This window comes from Schistocerca nitens, chromosome 5, assembly GCF_023898315.1.
Source record: "Schistocerca nitens isolate TAMUIC-IGC-003100 chromosome 5, iqSchNite1.1, whole genome shotgun sequence".
Taxonomy (NCBI): Eukaryota; Metazoa; Arthropoda; class Insecta; order Orthoptera; family Acrididae; genus Schistocerca; species Schistocerca nitens.
Genome location: NC_064618.1, coordinates 483,614,848 through 483,633,038, shown reverse-complemented (window position 1 = coordinate 483,633,038; position 18,191 = coordinate 483,614,848). Strand labels below are relative to the sequence as shown.

The window sequence follows — 18,191 nt, the reverse complement described above, 5'->3', positions numbered from 1 at the left end:
CAGAAGGCTGGTCTACGAGGCACAAATTTTTTCTAAATGGCTGGTCCTTAAAGTATTAAGTTTTGAATGAGAGTCAAACGCTCCATAATATAAGAAATTCTTCGCGCATTTTCACTCGTAACATAATTCATCTTGCGTTAAAAGAAATTTACTTCGAACGTAATGTTTTTTATACATCCATTCGCAATATTTTCCGGTGATTTGTTAGAAATGTAAACAGTTGTGACGTCATGCTCATTGAAAGCAGTTTATTGTTACGAAGTATTGCATAGTCCTCATCCTAAAGCCTTTGACGCATCTTGCTGTCGGTAGACGCTTCTGGGTGCACTGTGTTTTGTCGTTGAAAATGGGGCATTTTCTTTGCAGCTTAAGTTTTTTTTTGTTATTCCCTCTTTTATGTTTTATTGCTGCAGTATTATTCTGCGGTAGCGGGCTACAGTATTTTTTTATTTCAGTATCAGTTCTCACCAACCAAAATTACAAAAATTAACTTAAAACTGAAACAACGAAAAATTTCTAGAATTCTAAAAAAAATCCCGGTTTTTTTTTCGGGACAACAGGCAAAAAGTCAGCATGTGGACTTCGATGGAGAGTCACCACCAGAAACGAACGCAATATCACATATGCCTCACGCCAAACACAGACAATTGTCGAAACACAAAAGGCAAGCAGCTTTCTAAGATTGTTTGCAAGCGATGCTATTGATCAGAAAGAAGCAGTATAAAAAGCTATGAGAAATCGAGAAGAGCTATTCATCCAAGGTTAACTGACTTTTAACATAAACTAACGCAGCTTACTGTGGACATGTCGCGGTATCGTTGAGTACAGCATCAGGGATTAATGATTCGGGTCAATAGCGGAGGTCAAACTTCGTATCTTAACGATATCGTTCAAAGGCCTGTTGCAGCGCGGAAAGCAACTGCCAGATTGATACGTAAGCAGTCGACTGAAACATGCTTGTGCGGTTCTTTTACAGCGTTGACCTCCTGTGAAACTTTCAAAGTAAGTCGGAATCTGTGGAAAGACTGAAACAATTCGAAAACGGCGTGTAAGATTCGTAGTATACTTGTCTGGTCGGAGTGACATCGTTATGCGACGCTAAAATTAAATGGGATCAACTACAGTAGTTGCCCCGTATTTCGTGATAAATCGCTATATAGACGCCGAGAGTCTAGTTCAATAGATAATTCAAAGAAAATACTCTAATAGCCTACAGGAGAATTGGCCTAACTTGCATACGTGAAAGGAGGGAATTTATGATAGACGCAGACGCATGCCAAGAAGTATGATATAGTGTGATTACAACAGTAATGATTCACAAGTGGAATCAGTCAACTCACATCAATTGCTGGGTGTAACAATGTGTGGAAGAAGGAAATGGAATGATTACACACTCTGTCAATGACAGACGAGTCATTTAACAGACGTTAATTTGTAGCATTCTGAGAAAATACTAGAGTCTACAAAGGATAATACTTCTAAAATGCTTATGCGTCCCATGCAAGAATAGTGCCCAAGTGCGTGGGACCCACACCAGATATGACTAAAAAGGGATGGTGGAAAGGCAGTACGAACGTCACAAAGAAAAGGACAACGAAAATGCAACTCTCTACACACAGTAACCACACTATTATAGCTGCGGAGAAGACGAAGAGAAAGAAGCAGGGAAAAAGGAAGGAAAAAAGGAGGTTGTAACAATTATCGTCTAAGAATGACGTGTTTAAAAATATAAAGTTTTCATTTACATGACGGAGGAAACTACAGATCCATCACAAGGCGAAATTTGTGATATACTTCCAAATGTTAATTTTATGTTTTAATAGCACTATGTGCAATGATTTGTAAAATTATTATTAATAAATGTCGTTAAAAATACGTGAATGGAAGGGGAAGAAAGCGCAATGTATTATGGGAAGCGCTATCTATTATGTACTTCACAGAGGTTTGCAGAGTACGGATGTAGACACAGATATACGCAGCGTTCGTGAGCTGCTGTGGAGTGTTTAAGTTGTACTCGTAATAAGTGGCTCTGTACAGTGGAGAAAATCGGCCATTACGAGCTAGGTTTTCCTGTGCTTTCTAAAACCATTTAAAGCAAATCCCGAGACTGTTCCTTTCAAAAGGTAACAGCCGGTTTCCTTCCCCTTACTTACACCTTGTAAATCATCCCCAACGTTATTAAGTAGGAAATTCAGAAACAGAGATACATGTGTCGTCCCAAGCTAAGACCACAGCACGACAACAGTGGGGCAATGCCAGAAGAGAGTACACGTTCCGGTTTCCTGCCGACTCAGTTCTGCTGCAGTACGGATAACAGGTGAATGAAATGGCACGGCAACTGGACACGTATTCGAAAGTTCAAGTAGGCGGAACAGTAAGTTTTTGCGAGCAAAACGTCTAAATTTCACATAGTTTCCCATTGAAATTCTGATAGTATATGGACCAAATCCAACGTCGGATCCAGCTTGTGAGATGGTCCCAACAATTTGGCTACGGCCACACAGCCGTGGGTGATGCCGATTGGGAAGGAAGGAAGATCTTTTCGGCACAAGCTAAGAACATTTGGAGAGAGAGAGATTTTGTATGGATGATGACGTCACACAGCTGTTTTCGAATGTCTCCGTAACGCAGAATCGGATTTCAATCGTCTAGGAACCGAAAGATTGGTGGAACGTTCCGACCATAGTTTACAGAGACTTGGTGACTATGTTATAAAATGGTGTCATGTGTATCTGTCTCGTTTTGTAATGTAGTGTAGCATTCAATAAAAGTTATTTAAACTACTACATTACTGGCCATTAAAATTGCTACAACACGAAGATGACGTGCTACAGACGCGATGCTGTGATATGCAAATGATTAACTTTTCAGAGCATTCACACAAGGTTGGCGCCGGTGGCGACACCTACGACGTGCTCACATGAGGAAAGTTTCCAACCGATTTCTCATACACAAACAGCAATTGACCGGCGTTGCCTGGTGAAACGTTGTTGTGATGCCTCGTGTAAGGAGGAGAAATGCGTACCATCACGTTTCCGACTTTGATAAAGGTCGGATTGTAGCCTATCGCGATTGCGGTTTATCGTATCGCGACATTGCTGCGCGCGTTGGTCGAGATCCAATGACACTTCGCAGACTATGGAATCGGTGGATTCAAGGGGGGTAATACGGAACGCCGTACTGGATCCCAACGGCCTAGTATCACTAGCAGTCGAGATGACAGGCATCTTATCCGCATGGCTGTAACGGATCGTCCAGCCACGTCTCGATCCCTGAGTCAACAGATGGGGACGTTTGCAAGACAACAACCATCTGCACGAACAGTTCGATGACGTTTGCAGCAGCATAGACTATCAGCTCGGAGACCATGCTTGCGGTTATCCTTGACGCTGCATCACAGACAGGAGCGCCTGCGATGGTGCACTCAACGACGAACTTGGTTGCACGAATGGCAAAACGTAATTTTTTCGGATGAATCCAGGTTCTGTTTACAGCATCATGATGGTCGCATCCGTGTTTGGCGACATCGCGGTGAACGCACATTGGAAGCATGTATTCGTCATCGCCATACTGGCGTATCACCCGGCGTGATGGTATGGGGTGCCATTGGTTACACGTCTCGGTCACCTCTGTTTCGCATTGACGACACTTTGAACAGTGGACGTTACATTTCAGATGTGTTACGACCTGTGGCTCTACCCTTCATTCGGTCCCTGCGAAACCCTACATTTCAGCAGGATAATGCACGACCGCATGTTGCAGGTCCTGTACGGATCTTTCTGGATACAGAAAATGTTCGACTGATGCCCTGGCCAGCACATTCTCCGGATCTCTCACCAATTGAAAACGTCTGGTCAATGGTGGCCGAGCAACTGGCTCATCACAATACGCCAGTCACTACTTTTGATGAACTGTGGTATCGTGTTGAAGCTGCATGGGCAGCTGTACCTGTACACGCCATCCAAGCTCTGTTTGACTCAATGCCCAGCCGTATCAAGGCCGTTATTACGGCCAGAGGTGGTTGTTCTGGGTACTGATTTCTCAGGATCTATGCACCCAAATTGGGTGAAAATGTAATCACATGTCAGTTCTAGTATAATATACCCGGTTATCATCTGCATTTCTTCTTGGTGTAGCAATTTCAACGGCGAGTAGTGTAGAATAATGTGTAACTGACTTTTTGAAGTCCCCACGTACATCGTCGACGGGATAGTGAATCCTAACCATCCGTTCTTCCTTTTTTTACACAGGAATGGAAAACATATAAACCAATAGAGAGAGATGAAGCCTAAAGATAGTTTAGTGGTTCTGGGCATTTGAAATGACGGCATCCTCCATCTTCAACGCTAGGCTGAAAACTAGAGCACTTGGATTGCACTTGGAAATAGTCTGTCACTGACGGTGCGTATATCAGTGGCTACACAGCTGGAAAAAGGGGACCGATAAAATACAAATTCCTCCTATATATCTGTTTTCATGGAATTAAGCCACAGTGGACTTTGTGCTAACTGATCCAATTTCGCCTACTCCTCTCATGAGGTACTGAACATGTGAGAAATGCTGTGTTTGATAGCGAACATATTTATTGCCATGTTACACAGAACAGTTCGACGTGTAAAATGACCACGATGTCGCTCGATCTTGTGCTGACCGTTGGAACAACAGTCGATGGTAGGGCAGCATGACGCACCATATCAGCGCACTTCAGCGCAGTCCGGTTAGAGGTGCGTGACGCATAAGATACTCCATTGCAGAAGCTTTGCATGCCACTCATAATAACCAAGATTTTCTGTAACTCATCCAGATTATGAAACATGATTCGGCTTTATTTTCAGCTATTATTGTACGTATTTTCGGATTGGAGTATCTGATTCGAGTTTTTGGATACTTGCACAATTTATTAGCACTCTGGCGAGGCTCTGCCTTGCTTAAAGTAGTTCGCCGAGTACATATCAATAATTTTACATGCTACCTAGTTATTCTGGGAAAATAAGTCTTCCTAAAAATCTCACTACGAAATGTAAAATGCAACTTTGTTTTCAATTCTCTTTTATAAACCCTATGGAACATCACTTACGTGAGATGCTACTTACATTTGATTAATTTGCCAGCTTACATTACGCTGAGTTTATGACGTCGTATAACATGCGTATTTTTTTTAAAGCATGTTTGCTTTATTCTTTTACTTTCGCAAATATGGTTTATTTCCATAATGTTTTCAATAGTTGTTCTTTATTTTAAAAAAGAATAATTTGGATTAGAGTTAAATCTTAAAAGCGAAGTTCTGGATAGTTCTAGAACAATACATAATTCATGTGTACTCTGTGAAACTGGCGCCAATGGTGTCATTTGTACTTCACACCAGTCTTTGTAACGACGCTGGTAGAACATTGAAAAGCTGGGGGGTATTATGTATGTGTGGGAATACTGTGACAAAAATAGATATTAAAATGTCTGCGAGCTTCTGTTTTTTATCTGTGGGAAGAAAGAATAAAAAAAGGTTACATTAATTCATCGTGTAATGATTCAGTTATGAGTAAATTAAAACTTGGACCAATTTTTTTTCAGTAATTTTATGAATCGCCATCAACAACTGGACGTTGACGCCAACTTCAATTTAAGTAAAATACATCTCGTTATAATGTTCTGCCCTTGGGAATATTATACAAATATTGCAACATATGTGATTTACACTAAAATGCAATATAATTGGAAATTCAATAAGCATCAACAATATCTTTAAGGTGGGAACGCTGTTGCAAGAACCTACTTTGAGTATCTCGATTTGGTGAAAACAAACGTAGACTGTGACAACCGGGAGGTAATGACGCTAGCGTGAACGAAGTAAATCGTGGAATCCAAGATAGACGCTAAGTCGAAAGCCCAAAAAGCAGTAATGATGGAACGTTACGACCGCAAGTTACGTGAGCTGAAATCAATAAACACAATCAGAATCGTCACGAACAGCAACCCATGCAATCAGCCAGTGTTCCAAGACGAAGTCTAGGTCCAGAAAGCGAGATAACGGTTGTATTCAAAACTTTAGTATGGTTTAACAATCGTGAAAGAAGGCTGCACATGAGGAAGACAGACAGAGTATTGGTAAAATAGAGCTTTTAAACTGCAAAACATTTCCTGGAACAGATGTGCAGTCTGCTCGTACATTATTATTGATGAAATACAGATTAAAACTGAAAAATTACAGAAAAGTGGGAAATTAACGTGATTGGACATGGATAACTTGAACCAATCAGAGGCTTCTGAGAGTCCCCCCCTTTTTTTTAAGAAAAATACTTGTATCAAAGACTCACTGAAATAGGCAAAACATTTCATAATAGGCTATTATGGCGTCACAGCTGAAGAGTATAAATTTTTTACCCTGAATTTTATTAACGTAAATGTGTGGAAAGAGACACTGTAGAGAGCGCAAATGAAAAATATAAAACTTTCGTGGTATATTAACCGTATCAGAGATACCAGAGCTGTAACCACAAATTTAATCTCTAAATGGACAAAGATCAACCATTGTACAAGGGTCTTCTATCTCACTTTTGATCTCATTGTCTGCTTATTTTGCTCGCTCGATTTGTTAGCTCCCTCGATTCGGAATTGCGCTGGCATCGATCTGATGTTAGTTTAGCAGGGTATTCAGCTTTAGTTCTTATCTCGAGAACAAATGTTAAATCAGATTCCGGAAGTAATTAAATGTATAGGAATCAAGTGTTATGTTCACAGACAACATTTTTTGTTTTTCTGTTATAATTATTGATTAGTCGCTCTGATGACCAAATGTTCGTGTGTGTATCAATTACATTGAATACATTGTTAAATTCATTTTTTATTTCTCCTTTCCTCATAAGCTTAGTAATTGTGGAATAATTAAATACGGAAGCTTTTCTTTTCGTCCGCGTAATTTTCAGTCGCCATTTTATTCGTAGCTATCTTTTGTTTTTAAATTCCAATAGAACCTGTATTCATTTTTACATCACGAAGTATAAAGTAACATGTTCTATTCCGAAAGGAAACCGCATTCAATTTTACAGTTGATTTATAGTTAACCAAAAGAACTGTCTTCGAAGTTGTGGGCCGTAGCTATTTTAAGGTTGCTACTGAAATTGTTTAATAATTCACGTAAAAGCATTAACAATAGAATCAAAGTTTTCTTTAGCGTTGCCGTCATTGCTGATTATTTCAAGTCTGAATTTACAGATAGTTAATACTTTCATTTCTCAGTTCTTTTACACAATTTCAGTTAGTTTACAGAAAGGCACTAATATTAAACTATACTTTTCAAGTCGTAAATACATGTATGACAGCTGGCATTTTAAAAATTAATATTAGCATTTTACCACAGGCCTAATTTCATTTTCCCAACTCTGCTTTTATTATATTACTATTTCAAGTTATATTCGCTTATGCAGAATTCTGCTATCCTTGTCATAAACGATGGTTGAGTAAATACACCAATTACTTGCTTTAAATAGCATTATTTCATGCTTTTACCAGTTCCCAGCGGCAAAGCTCAGTTTACTGAGGGCATTTTTTTTCCTTTATTACTTTTCCATCTCTCCGTTCTTCAGGCAGTGGACATCATTTTCTAACTTAGATGCTGATCACAAAACAAGAAGGCATATTTACCATGACTTTAAATTATTTAAAAAGGTGATGTTAACGGGAGAGTGTAAGAAATAATGCTGTCTTCATGAATAGCTTAAAAACAGTGACAAAAATGTATTTCCGTAGAAACAGATTCGTGGCTCTCGCAATACTTTGCAAATTAGGTTTTTTTCTCATTTTATCTACATTCACATCCATGCTCTGCAAACCACTTTGAAGCGCATGGCAGGCAATACTTAACATTGTACCGCATGTTTGGGTTTCTTCCCTTTCAATCATGTATGGAGCGCGGGAAGAATGATTCCTTAAATGTCCCTGCGCGCGCTGTAATTAATTGAAGACTATCTCTAGTTTCATCATTTAATACAGCTTCTTGAAACATTGCACGTAGGTTTTCGCGGAGTAACTGCCATCTATCCTGGAGAGTCTGCCAATTCTGGTTTTCCAGCATCTCCGTGACGCCCTCGCGTCGATCAACCCAATGACCGTTCCCTGCTAGTCCTACTTGGTCTGGGTCCACATTGTTGACAAATATTCTAAGATGGGACGCGCAAATGTTTTGTAAAGACTGTAGCATGACTGTATTTTCTCAGTATCCGGCTAACGAGCAGAAGTCTGCCACCTACCTTACCTACGACTGATCCTGTGTGATATTTACTTCATATTTTTACGCGATACCTTAGTAAACATTCAGACAGACACAGCAAACATATTTTTTAAAATAAGATTGTACAGATTTACTGTAGACACCGACTGCGGGAAAGAAAATGCTGTGCTGTGAAAATCTGTAATTTCGTTTTCTTTCTCAAAATCAGTTTTAACAGAAACTAGGAAAATTATATTTATGGCTTATTGACTTTTCATTAGAATATTACCAAGGGATCGGAATCACCCGAAACTTTATAATTCTACCCGTCCACAGTTTAAAACTGAGCGAAATACTGTCACTTAAGCTACTATCCTCATCCAACGGATGGAGAGTTCTCTCACATCCCGTATACCAATGATCCTAATGGATGTGCGCATTCATTCTCAGCGACTTCAATTCGCAGACAATGTTTCGTTTACAGTAACAATGAACAAGGCTGAAGGTCAGAGGGGGGGGGGGAGAGAGGACATGGACAGAAATGGGGGAGGAGGAAATGGGAATTGGAAAGAGAAGATGGACAGGGAGGGGGGGACGGAAAAAGGGGGGAGGAAGAGGAGGAGATGGACAGAGAGAGGGGAGAAGGAGATTAAGACGTATATTCCACTTGCCTTACATATTTAGCAATTGCGAAGCGTTGGCGAGTTAGCTAGTGTACTACAGGAACAACAAGAGTCCCGACACACTTTCCTGGAGCATGTCTACAGCTACTTCTACTTCTTGATCCAAGATAACGTGATGCGGCCTACCAAAAACTAAGGCGTCAATCTAGTCATCCCTGCCAGTCACTAGTAGCAGTTCAGATGCTTAGGTCGCTTCTTGTTCCAGTGCCTCGGTATGCTACAGGTAAGCCCCTCACGCGGAGTGAGCAACCAAAGCAGTGTGCTGACTCGCCCCCGCTCAAGGGAGAGGAAGCAGGTGGTGCGCGTGAGAACGGCAGAGCAGCCGCAGCCGCAGCCGCAGCCACGCTGAGCTGAGGCCTGGACGCTGTTGCGCCTGCGCGCCGCGACTCGCCCCCTCCCACTCTTCCCCACCAGACCGGCGTCAACTGACACTGGCGCTGCGCTTGTAAACAGCTGCGCTCTCAGAAGCAGAGCGGCGGCCGTGTTGGTACGATGCAGCAGAGTGCACGATGCCGCCCCGCCCGGCCCCGGCGGCCACGCTAGCCCTGTACCGGCTGCTGCCGCTGATCTCCGTCGTGGCGGCCGCCTCGGCGGCGTCCGTCCCCAGCCTGTGCGACGCCGAAGCGTGCCACTGCGACGGCGCAACGGGGGCGGTCACCTGCTCCTGCGCGGGCCGCGAGCAACAGGTAACTAGCGCTTCCACGTCGGTTCTGGCCAACTGCGCAGCGTTCTGCGCGAGGTCGCAGCTCCGATACGCCCACTCGACAGTGTTTTCCGCGTTGCCAGCTGCAAGTCTCCAGTGACTCGAGGGAATAGCGTGCGTCCTAGTTTCGCGGTGCGTGTGTGACGGCTGCAACTCCGGCGCACCAATTACTCCATCCACACAACACCTGCCGAAGACACCTGCGATGTGTCCCCTAACTGCTCTTTTGCACAGCTGGACATTTCCATTCATTCCATTTTAGGAAGCGTGTTTAGACCACTGACAACTGGCAGCTGGTTTCAACGTGTAGTGCGCAACAAAGTTGTGTGTGGATATGCTATCCGCTGACGCCCTCTAACTCAACACTGTTGTTGCTGTACAGATGTCTTAAGTGTTCATCCACAACATAGTATCAGTGCATCGTTTCCTTCCACGACAAAAATGAATTTCCTATTGCTTTAAGGAGATATAAACAAGTTAAGTGGCCGATAAAAATTATTTAAGTATCTCCGGAGCTAACGAAAATTAGACTAGTTTGTGATAGTGCCTCCTCCCTACCAGATCTTGGGTATGTTGTGGTGTGATAGACTGACCTTTAACATACCCCGATGCCTACATTCGCCTCACTTTTAACGCTTTATTAGTTACGCTACAAGGGAAATTCACAAGCTGTATTAGACAAGACAAATCTGATTTTGATGCATGTTTGTACGTATATTGTGCATAAACTGCGAAAAATGTAACGGGAGCCACTATGTAACTTTTACCAAGACGACGGCATCTCTCGCCAATAAAAATATTACATCTGCATACCTTATGCACCTATCCCATAAGTGAAAGGTCTGAGAGGCAAGTGATGAACAACCGACGAAATAATTTGTGCTTGGTGCGAAGACTGGAAAGGATTCCTCCGGCCTTATTGAAATAACTGAGGAGTTATTTGAAGGACTGGCTCAGATTTGGAAAAATGGAAATTAGCAAGTGGGGCAGCGGCGTGCTAACCAGTGTGTCCCTCGCACTGACGTCACAACGCCTCTGGAATAACAAATTGCCTCTAGTACAACAAATGTCTAGCCTGAAAAAGTTACTAAAATCTCAAAAGTGATGGCTCAGTTCACTTGAGCGAAGCACGGTGCGTTTTCGCATTCATGCCTGTTCACAGTACTTCTTCACAACATAATTACATTAAGCTAGTGTGCGTATGTAGGGTCTATCAACCCGATTTGCGCACTGCCTCGTCTTCAAGAATGTTTTCATTGTTCATACATGTCAAACTTTTGATATAAAAGAAATTATTTTCAAAACGTGTTTGTTGCTGCTATAGATTATTACTACAGCTGTTAAAACGCTTCTCATAAATGAAGTAGCGATTCCCTCGGCAGAGAGAACGCGGTTCAGTTCAATGCAAAAGTATTTACCACATGTGTGAGCACGCTCGTATGTGGAGTGTGGGAGGCGTGGTGGCGAACCGGCGGGTTGCGTAAGCAGTGTCATATGCTTATTCAGGACTAATGCATCTGTGTGTGAAAGCAACTTAACAGCCCGGCGCTACCAACTACTGAGCAGCGCCTACATAGATGCTGCTAGCAACAAGCGTGCCTGAAATCGCAGTTTCCGCCCATAAAGCGAATCGCTCATTAACGGTGTACGCGTTGTTCTGCAGGTGCACGTAAAGTGGGGGCAAGAGAGTAAGGAGGGGAAGTTATGTGGTTCCTGCCTGCATAATTCGTATTCAGTATTGTGGCCTGTCGTAACTTCTTTCATTGAAAGCGTTGCTCTGAATCCCCGTTTTGTACTAGGTGATTCAGAACCATATTGTGAAAAGTTGTTCCCAGCGAAGGCAGGCTTACCAGTCCAACTGAGATAAGATACGATGAGATATTGACGCCTCTCGTTAGATTGTGAAACAGTCGAGTATTGTGCCAAAACCACTGTGCAGCACAAGCGCGAACAACTCAAGTCGAGAAAAACGCTCACCAGTTTTCAAAACTACGTATTAAGAACCGGAGAGCACTCATTACGGAACCATCATTACAAATAATTAGGCAACAACGGTTAAATTACAAGGTTCCCTGACGTCTATCATGCAACAGGTTAAATAAAGGAGTTAATCGGTTGTCGCCTCTTTGAAAGAATTATGTTGGCAATCAACTAATGCTGTTACAGACTAAGTCAAGACTTGAACACAGCGGTACCTCTCTATTCTAAGAACACAGGCAATTCAAGAGCTCGCTTGCACGATGACCGGAAACAGTGACATTACCTTTGTAAACAACCGATAACTGTCCAGAAAATGTACCTCCTAAATCTTTCAAATTAAAATTTTCACGGGTCAGTGAAACGTAGCCGGAGAAGTTTGTCCACTTACCGGCAATTTCAAAACGTTGAAGAGAGCTTCCAGGCCCTTTAACATTAACAAAAAAAGTTCCACACATCAGAATCTTAGTGGAATGTTGTTTGACATTTGGACGGATGCAGTTGCGTACAAAAATGGTAAGCTGCATCGTGGGTCGGAGTTTATATTACACTGAAGGTCACCCTATACAAGCTACTGAGTTTCGCAGGAAACAAGAAAAGAGAAGTGTTTAAGGTCCTGACGATCCCATCATTGCAGACCAAACACGCTCGCGGATTGGGAAAGAAATAACTTGTGCCGTTCCAAAGTGAACCGGTATCCGCCTTTTGCGATTAAGGAAATCAAGGCAAATCTAAAACCAGGATGGTCGCAGGGGGATTTGAACTGCCGTCCCCTCAAGTGAATGAAGTGTTCCACCACTTTGTACTATCTTCACTAGGAAAATGCGTAGCGGAGCACTATAGTGTTCAAATGAACACTCGCGTTTAGAACAGCTTTAGCTCTCTACAGAGGCACCATTCCACCGCAATTTTGTATGTGGAACAACAGTCACTAATTGCTCCATGCAACGTCCCTAGAAACAAGAGCTACAATAATTATGATACAGACGGTCCGTTTTGCACCGTACTTTTGTGATTTACGTCCGCGATCTTCCGTCTAAACAGATCTACTGTTAAAGGGCAACCTCTGCATTCGAGCAGTTATATTTCAGACGATACATCACAGATTTCTCCAATCTTAATTTATGCGCGCCCACGTTCCCCAGCAGACCCACAATATGAGAAAACAGTGCTAAAGAAACTAGGTCAGCTGCAGAAATCTCTCGTTGCCTGGAAAGACTGCAGCTATATGGATGGGAAAACGAGGTCCACTGCGCGTAGACACTTTGTATGCAGATAGCGTTCCATCGATTACCTACGTCACAGGTGTGCGTGATGCATCGCAGATCCTAGCCAGTAGTCTTCACGCAACCCTTGCATTTATGCAACGAAGCTTCGAGCATCAAACAAATGGATTATCGCCATAACGTTACCCTCCGTGGAATTCAGTCTGACAAGATTTATGACCCGCAGTTCAGATCTCAGGTAATTGAATATCCGATACGCTCTCTTCTTCAACTCAAGATAATGCTTAAAGAACTAAGACATGCGAATAACAATAGAAGCAAGAGTATTTGCTTTTGCCCACAGGAGTGCTGTCAAGTGAAAAAAAAATTACTTTGCATTAACAGTACTTTCACCCATGCTAAATTTTACAGCATAACTGTTCTGCGTCCAGGTCTGGGAATACGCGCCAACATACAATGATCTAAATAGAAAAAGAAAATTTCCAATTTCTCTCGGTCGAATAAAGTTGCATATCCCAGCGAAGAGAAGTGTGCGCGCCTTACACAGCAATATTCACAGCATTTCCTAAGCCAAATGCGCGCACGCCCCCCCCCCCCCCCATATATATATATATATATATATATATATATATATATATATATATATATATATATATATATATATATATATATATATATATATATATATATATATATACATAAACACACTCCCTCCCTCCCTCCCCTCTACCTTATTGCCAGACTCAGAGACTTCCCTGTGCCTCTCGCGTAGGCAGACGCCCACTGCACTTACATCTCCCGCCGATTTTTTTACTCCTCCTCGACCAACTAGCCTAGTCTTCCAGATCTGATGGCCTCACCGACGACGGCATTTGAAATTATAATTCCCAGTCTCGCCACCTCGGAAATAATGTGCCGTATTAATTTCTCTCTGAATATTTGAGAAGTTGCTGCCCTCATATGTCCCATGCGACGAAACTGGAACAGTTCTATATCTTGGCTTCTTAAGAGACCCAGAATTACTTCAGAAATGGCAAATTCTTAGACTGCACCGTAGATTTAACTTTTAAGTTCTTGTATTATTGTAGATACAATTTTCATGTAGTATACACTGTCTGAAGCAAAGGGACTCCTGTGACTTAATTCGTATTTTCCGATCACATTTTCAGGAGTCACCTTCGCAACGAATACTTCATATTTAGTTCAGAGGTGCATGCACTTTGCAAGGAAATGCTGCAGATGAGGCATCTCAAAGCAAAAATTTTCTCATATGTTCAGAATTCCTGTGGACAAACTGATACAAAAGATAAGACATACTTTTCCTTCAACAGGAGGTGGAAAATGCATCATACGGCTGGATTCCAGACACGTGGGAATCTGCAGAAGCAACCAAGCAGATAAGCTGCCTGAAGGGTACACATGACATTCCCCTGTGATCTGTCATTTCTCTGTTGTCAGATAGCCATTCAACCGTGGGGAGGAGTGGCTGGGAATGGACGACAATTAGCTGCTTTCAGTGAAGCCAAGTACACAGCAGTAGAATACCTCATGCCAATTATTCCATGAAACAGTCTCACTCAGAGTCCCACTTCCGAATAGGGCAATGTCCATTAACACATTCTTTCTACACGACGAGAGACATTCCCCCCCCCCCTCCTCCCCCCTCGCGGCCCCCGTTTCCACAGTCTGATGCCTGTGACGTAAGAATCACAGTACATTTTACTGAGTGTATTTCATACCTTCAACGAGAGAACATAAGCAGATATGAATGGGGATCTGCCATCCATTTTCTCTCGACAAGTAGACGAATGTGGTAAAACTTAAAAATCTGTGAAGTCTACCGTAATTTACAGATAAGACCCTACAGGCTATAAGACCCGCCTCAATTTTTAAGCATTTTTTTTAAAATAACATTTTTACCAATTTTATTATTAGTTTGCAAAGCCAGACTAAAAAATTCTTAATTTATAAAACCGAATTGATCTTTAAAATTCCTGAAATTCGTCATCTGAACTTTTCTTCTTCGTCGTCGTCGGTCTTCACTGAGCGTCTCATGCCGCACTTTTTGAGCGATTTAAAAATGTCTTCTCTCACTCAAGACCATGTCTGTTTTATCCACTGACACTGTTTGATTGTATGTCGTTTCAAAGCTCCCTTTGGTGTGAATTCGAGTTGGGTTTCATCCCTCATCCATTTGTTCCATTCCGCTCTCATACACACTTTAAATGGTTTATGTATCGAGACATCGAGGTTGCACTTGTGACGTAAGTCATCCTAGAAAAATAGCAAGCTCTGTATTTCCCTGTCTCAATTTCTCTTTCACTAAACTGATCCAGCACAAGAGGAGAACTCTTCTTCAAAAAAGCACCTCTCCTTCTCTCTCATACTCTGTTAATTCATAATTCCATACCACCCTAGTCCATTCATTGTCATGTACGTGAACAATATCTAGCAGCATTTCAGAATGTTTTGGCATTGTTTTGCGCTTGAAAATGATCGTTGGATTAAGTTTAATGCAGCACAACATGAAAGGACAACAATGTAGTGAATTTTTTCATGTTCACTATTTTTTATAGTTACAGTTGTAGCACCTTTCATGGCGACAGTTCTGTTACTCAGCACATCAAATGTCAGAGGAGTTTCGTCCATATTCGCTATTTGGATTAGTTCCACAATGGTTTTGACGATATCCTTGAATTCATTTAAATATATCACCTTCTAGTTTTGGCCATTTTCATTCAGTCTATTTGCACATTTGTCTTCCTCATTTTTTTCAGTTCTTCTGTGTATCGTGAATGGCTTTTCTGTTGTTGGAGTGCCGAAATGATGCTCACCTGTCTGTTTTCATGTTCTTCTGCAGATGCTATTACTTACGAAAGTAGTTGCTAACAAAAATATTGTAATGTTATCGATAACACAAATCACTTTAAATTAAAGTTCACTCGCACAGTAGACTGCAATGCCTACTCATCATGGGTTAGAGAGTTTTCTGGGTTTGTTATGGAGTGGGAGGGAGACAAGTGTCAGCAAGCGTGTGAATCCCCGCAACTCTTCGTCGTTTCGGTGCATTGCTGCTGGTAATTGAATCCAGTGTTGCCAGACAGATAGGTTTCCCGCGGCATCCGATATCAAACACTGGAAGTTACATATTAATTTCGAGGATACGACGCATCTGAATTTCGGAGGCAATTTTTTGAAGAAAAAGTGGATCTTTTAGTTCGTAAAATACGATAGACTCTAGTCTAAGCTTTAAAGCTGGATGTTTTAGTGTGTGCCAGAATAGCCGGATCATCCATTCAGAGTCAAGTGACCAGCCAGCTCCATAAATCTATTTTAGTATCCTAATTTCTCAAATGAAACTTTTCTCTTTTAAGAACTGATATAGGAACAGTTCCTTCTCTCGTATGTGGGTGGACGTGCACGTGGATTTTAGGGCAATGTTATGCCTCAATGCTCGTTTTGTTTCTATAGTTTTACCACTTTTAAGCACAGTCTTCTCATATTTTAACACGGGCGCTAAAGACAGTTATAATAAGACTGTCGGAGCATTATTATTGAATGTATCTGCAATGTGACATTCGTAAACTGTTGCAAAAATATTACGCCGTCAAAACGCGGTAATTTTAATTTAGAAATAATTTTGAGATTATTGACTTTTGTTCGTGTTTCTTGTGATGTTGTACGGTGAAATCCACTCATTTCAGAATATAAAGCATAAGAAGTTTGGCAGCAAGGCAATTAATGTATCTAAGCAGAATAGTGTAGTAGTAAGGTGTTTACTGACGTAACGCAATCAGTACATATTCGTCAGAATGTAATATTGTATGTAACCCTCCGATCAATGAGTGATATTTAATTCTTACGTTAGGAAGTTGGGGGTAACTTTCCTGGATCTTTAGAGTATATTAGTTGCATTGACGTTTGTTCAGTATCGAATGAGGCATCCTCCTTCAACGCCTTATATTTTATAACGGTACTTTGCAAATATGATCTGTTCGTAAACATTCATACTTGCAAATCAAAGTTTGTAGGATCTTGGAATTACGGAAACAACAATCAGCCTCAGACTGGCTGTTTAACTACATGACTAATAATATTACCGTAAGAAACTAAAAGTTAACCGTCCACATTAACCATCCTAGAGATTTTCCATCGAGAAAAGATAGCTATAGTAGTTCCAGGAAAGAGATTACTAATATTTAGGAAGAATCATTTCATAATTATATGTACGACAGCAATGTGACATATTTTAGGAAACTTCCGTAGATTAAGCTGTCTCAAATAACGAACATGTCATGTTTGCCTTAATTGCAATTTGCTACAAAAGCGACACGATACACTTATATAAACCTCCTTTTTCACACGATCCGACATGTTAGCTGTAGTAGTGCGTACCAAGGTGACTCCTTGTCTGCATTTTTACCGGATTATACCATCATATTGTCAACAAACTGGTGTCTTTTACGAACATCCTCTCGTCATAATTGGCTAGCCTTCGTTGCTGCCAAGAGCTCTCTGCACAGATATAACGGAAACGTTCTTTGATGCTAATGCGTATGACGATGACGGTGGTGCAAAAATCCGTACGAGGAAGTAAAGCTGTTTATTCCCTCTGTCGGTCTTGTCTCAGTGTCGACGCAGCACTGCGGACCCAACAGCTATCGGAAAATCTCGATTAGAGTTAAGACGGTGTTGTTACTTTCGCAACGACCAGTGTCTTTGGAGGTGTTTGTGAAACGTGAAAACTGGCGCCAAGAAAATGAGCGCAATAAGCAATGCCAAATAACTATGCGTAACGGATAGTTTACGTAGCGCAACAAATAAAAAGAATTGCGTAATAGATCCAGTGTGCGATTAACATGTAGCTGCATTTTTTCGAACATTACTGTTGTGAAATGCTGTGACAGCTTATTTACTTAAGGATCAATGTCGCTTCCAGCTTTTAGAGGCAAAGGTGGAAAAATGGGCCCCTGCTGGTATTATGGGCCCCCTACATATTTGGAAGTACAGGCCACGAATTCTAGCGGAGAGCACATGAACTACTAAAACTAGTTGCCAAACTTCACTGTACAGTACGCCGACGTAGTAGCTGTCATGGTTTGTGAGTAGTTGTGCTGTGAATTTTTTCGCTGTCATCAAAAGTTTGAAAGGTTAGTGTTTACTTGAATAAAACTAATTTCTAACATGTTATTAGTAAAACTAAGGTAAGGTACGTATTTGGCTTGCTGTTGGGATACCGTTTTACGTTAATTAACGTCGGTTGCGAACCAAACTAACCGTAGGCAAAATAGTTTTTCCCAAGATGGCGAGGGTGGATATATGGGCCCCTTTTGCTGCTGGTATTATGGGCCCCGTAAAATCAATCAGATTTTATGGGACCATTTACAAATATTGCTACT

At 41.6% G+C, this 18,191-nt stretch overlaps 2 protein-coding genes across 2 annotated transcripts in view; one reads left to right on the top strand and one right to left on the bottom strand.

Annotated features, from left to right (window-relative positions):
* LOC126260543 (E3 ubiquitin-protein ligase MYCBP2-like) overlaps positions 1-18,191 on the bottom strand; it is an 831,093-nt gene that overhangs the window by 475,384 nt on the left and 337,518 nt on the right. The window lies entirely within an intron of this gene.
* LOC126259989 (uncharacterized) overlaps positions 9,365-18,191 on the top strand; it is a 63,768-nt gene continuing 54,941 nt past the window's right edge. Inside the window, exon 1 of the mRNA XM_049957122.1 lies at positions 9,365-9,572. Coding sequence (XP_049813079.1) covers positions 9,396-9,572 — 177 coding nt within the window. The 5' untranslated portion in view covers positions 9,365-9,395. The remainder of the gene's footprint in view (positions 9,573-18,191) is intronic.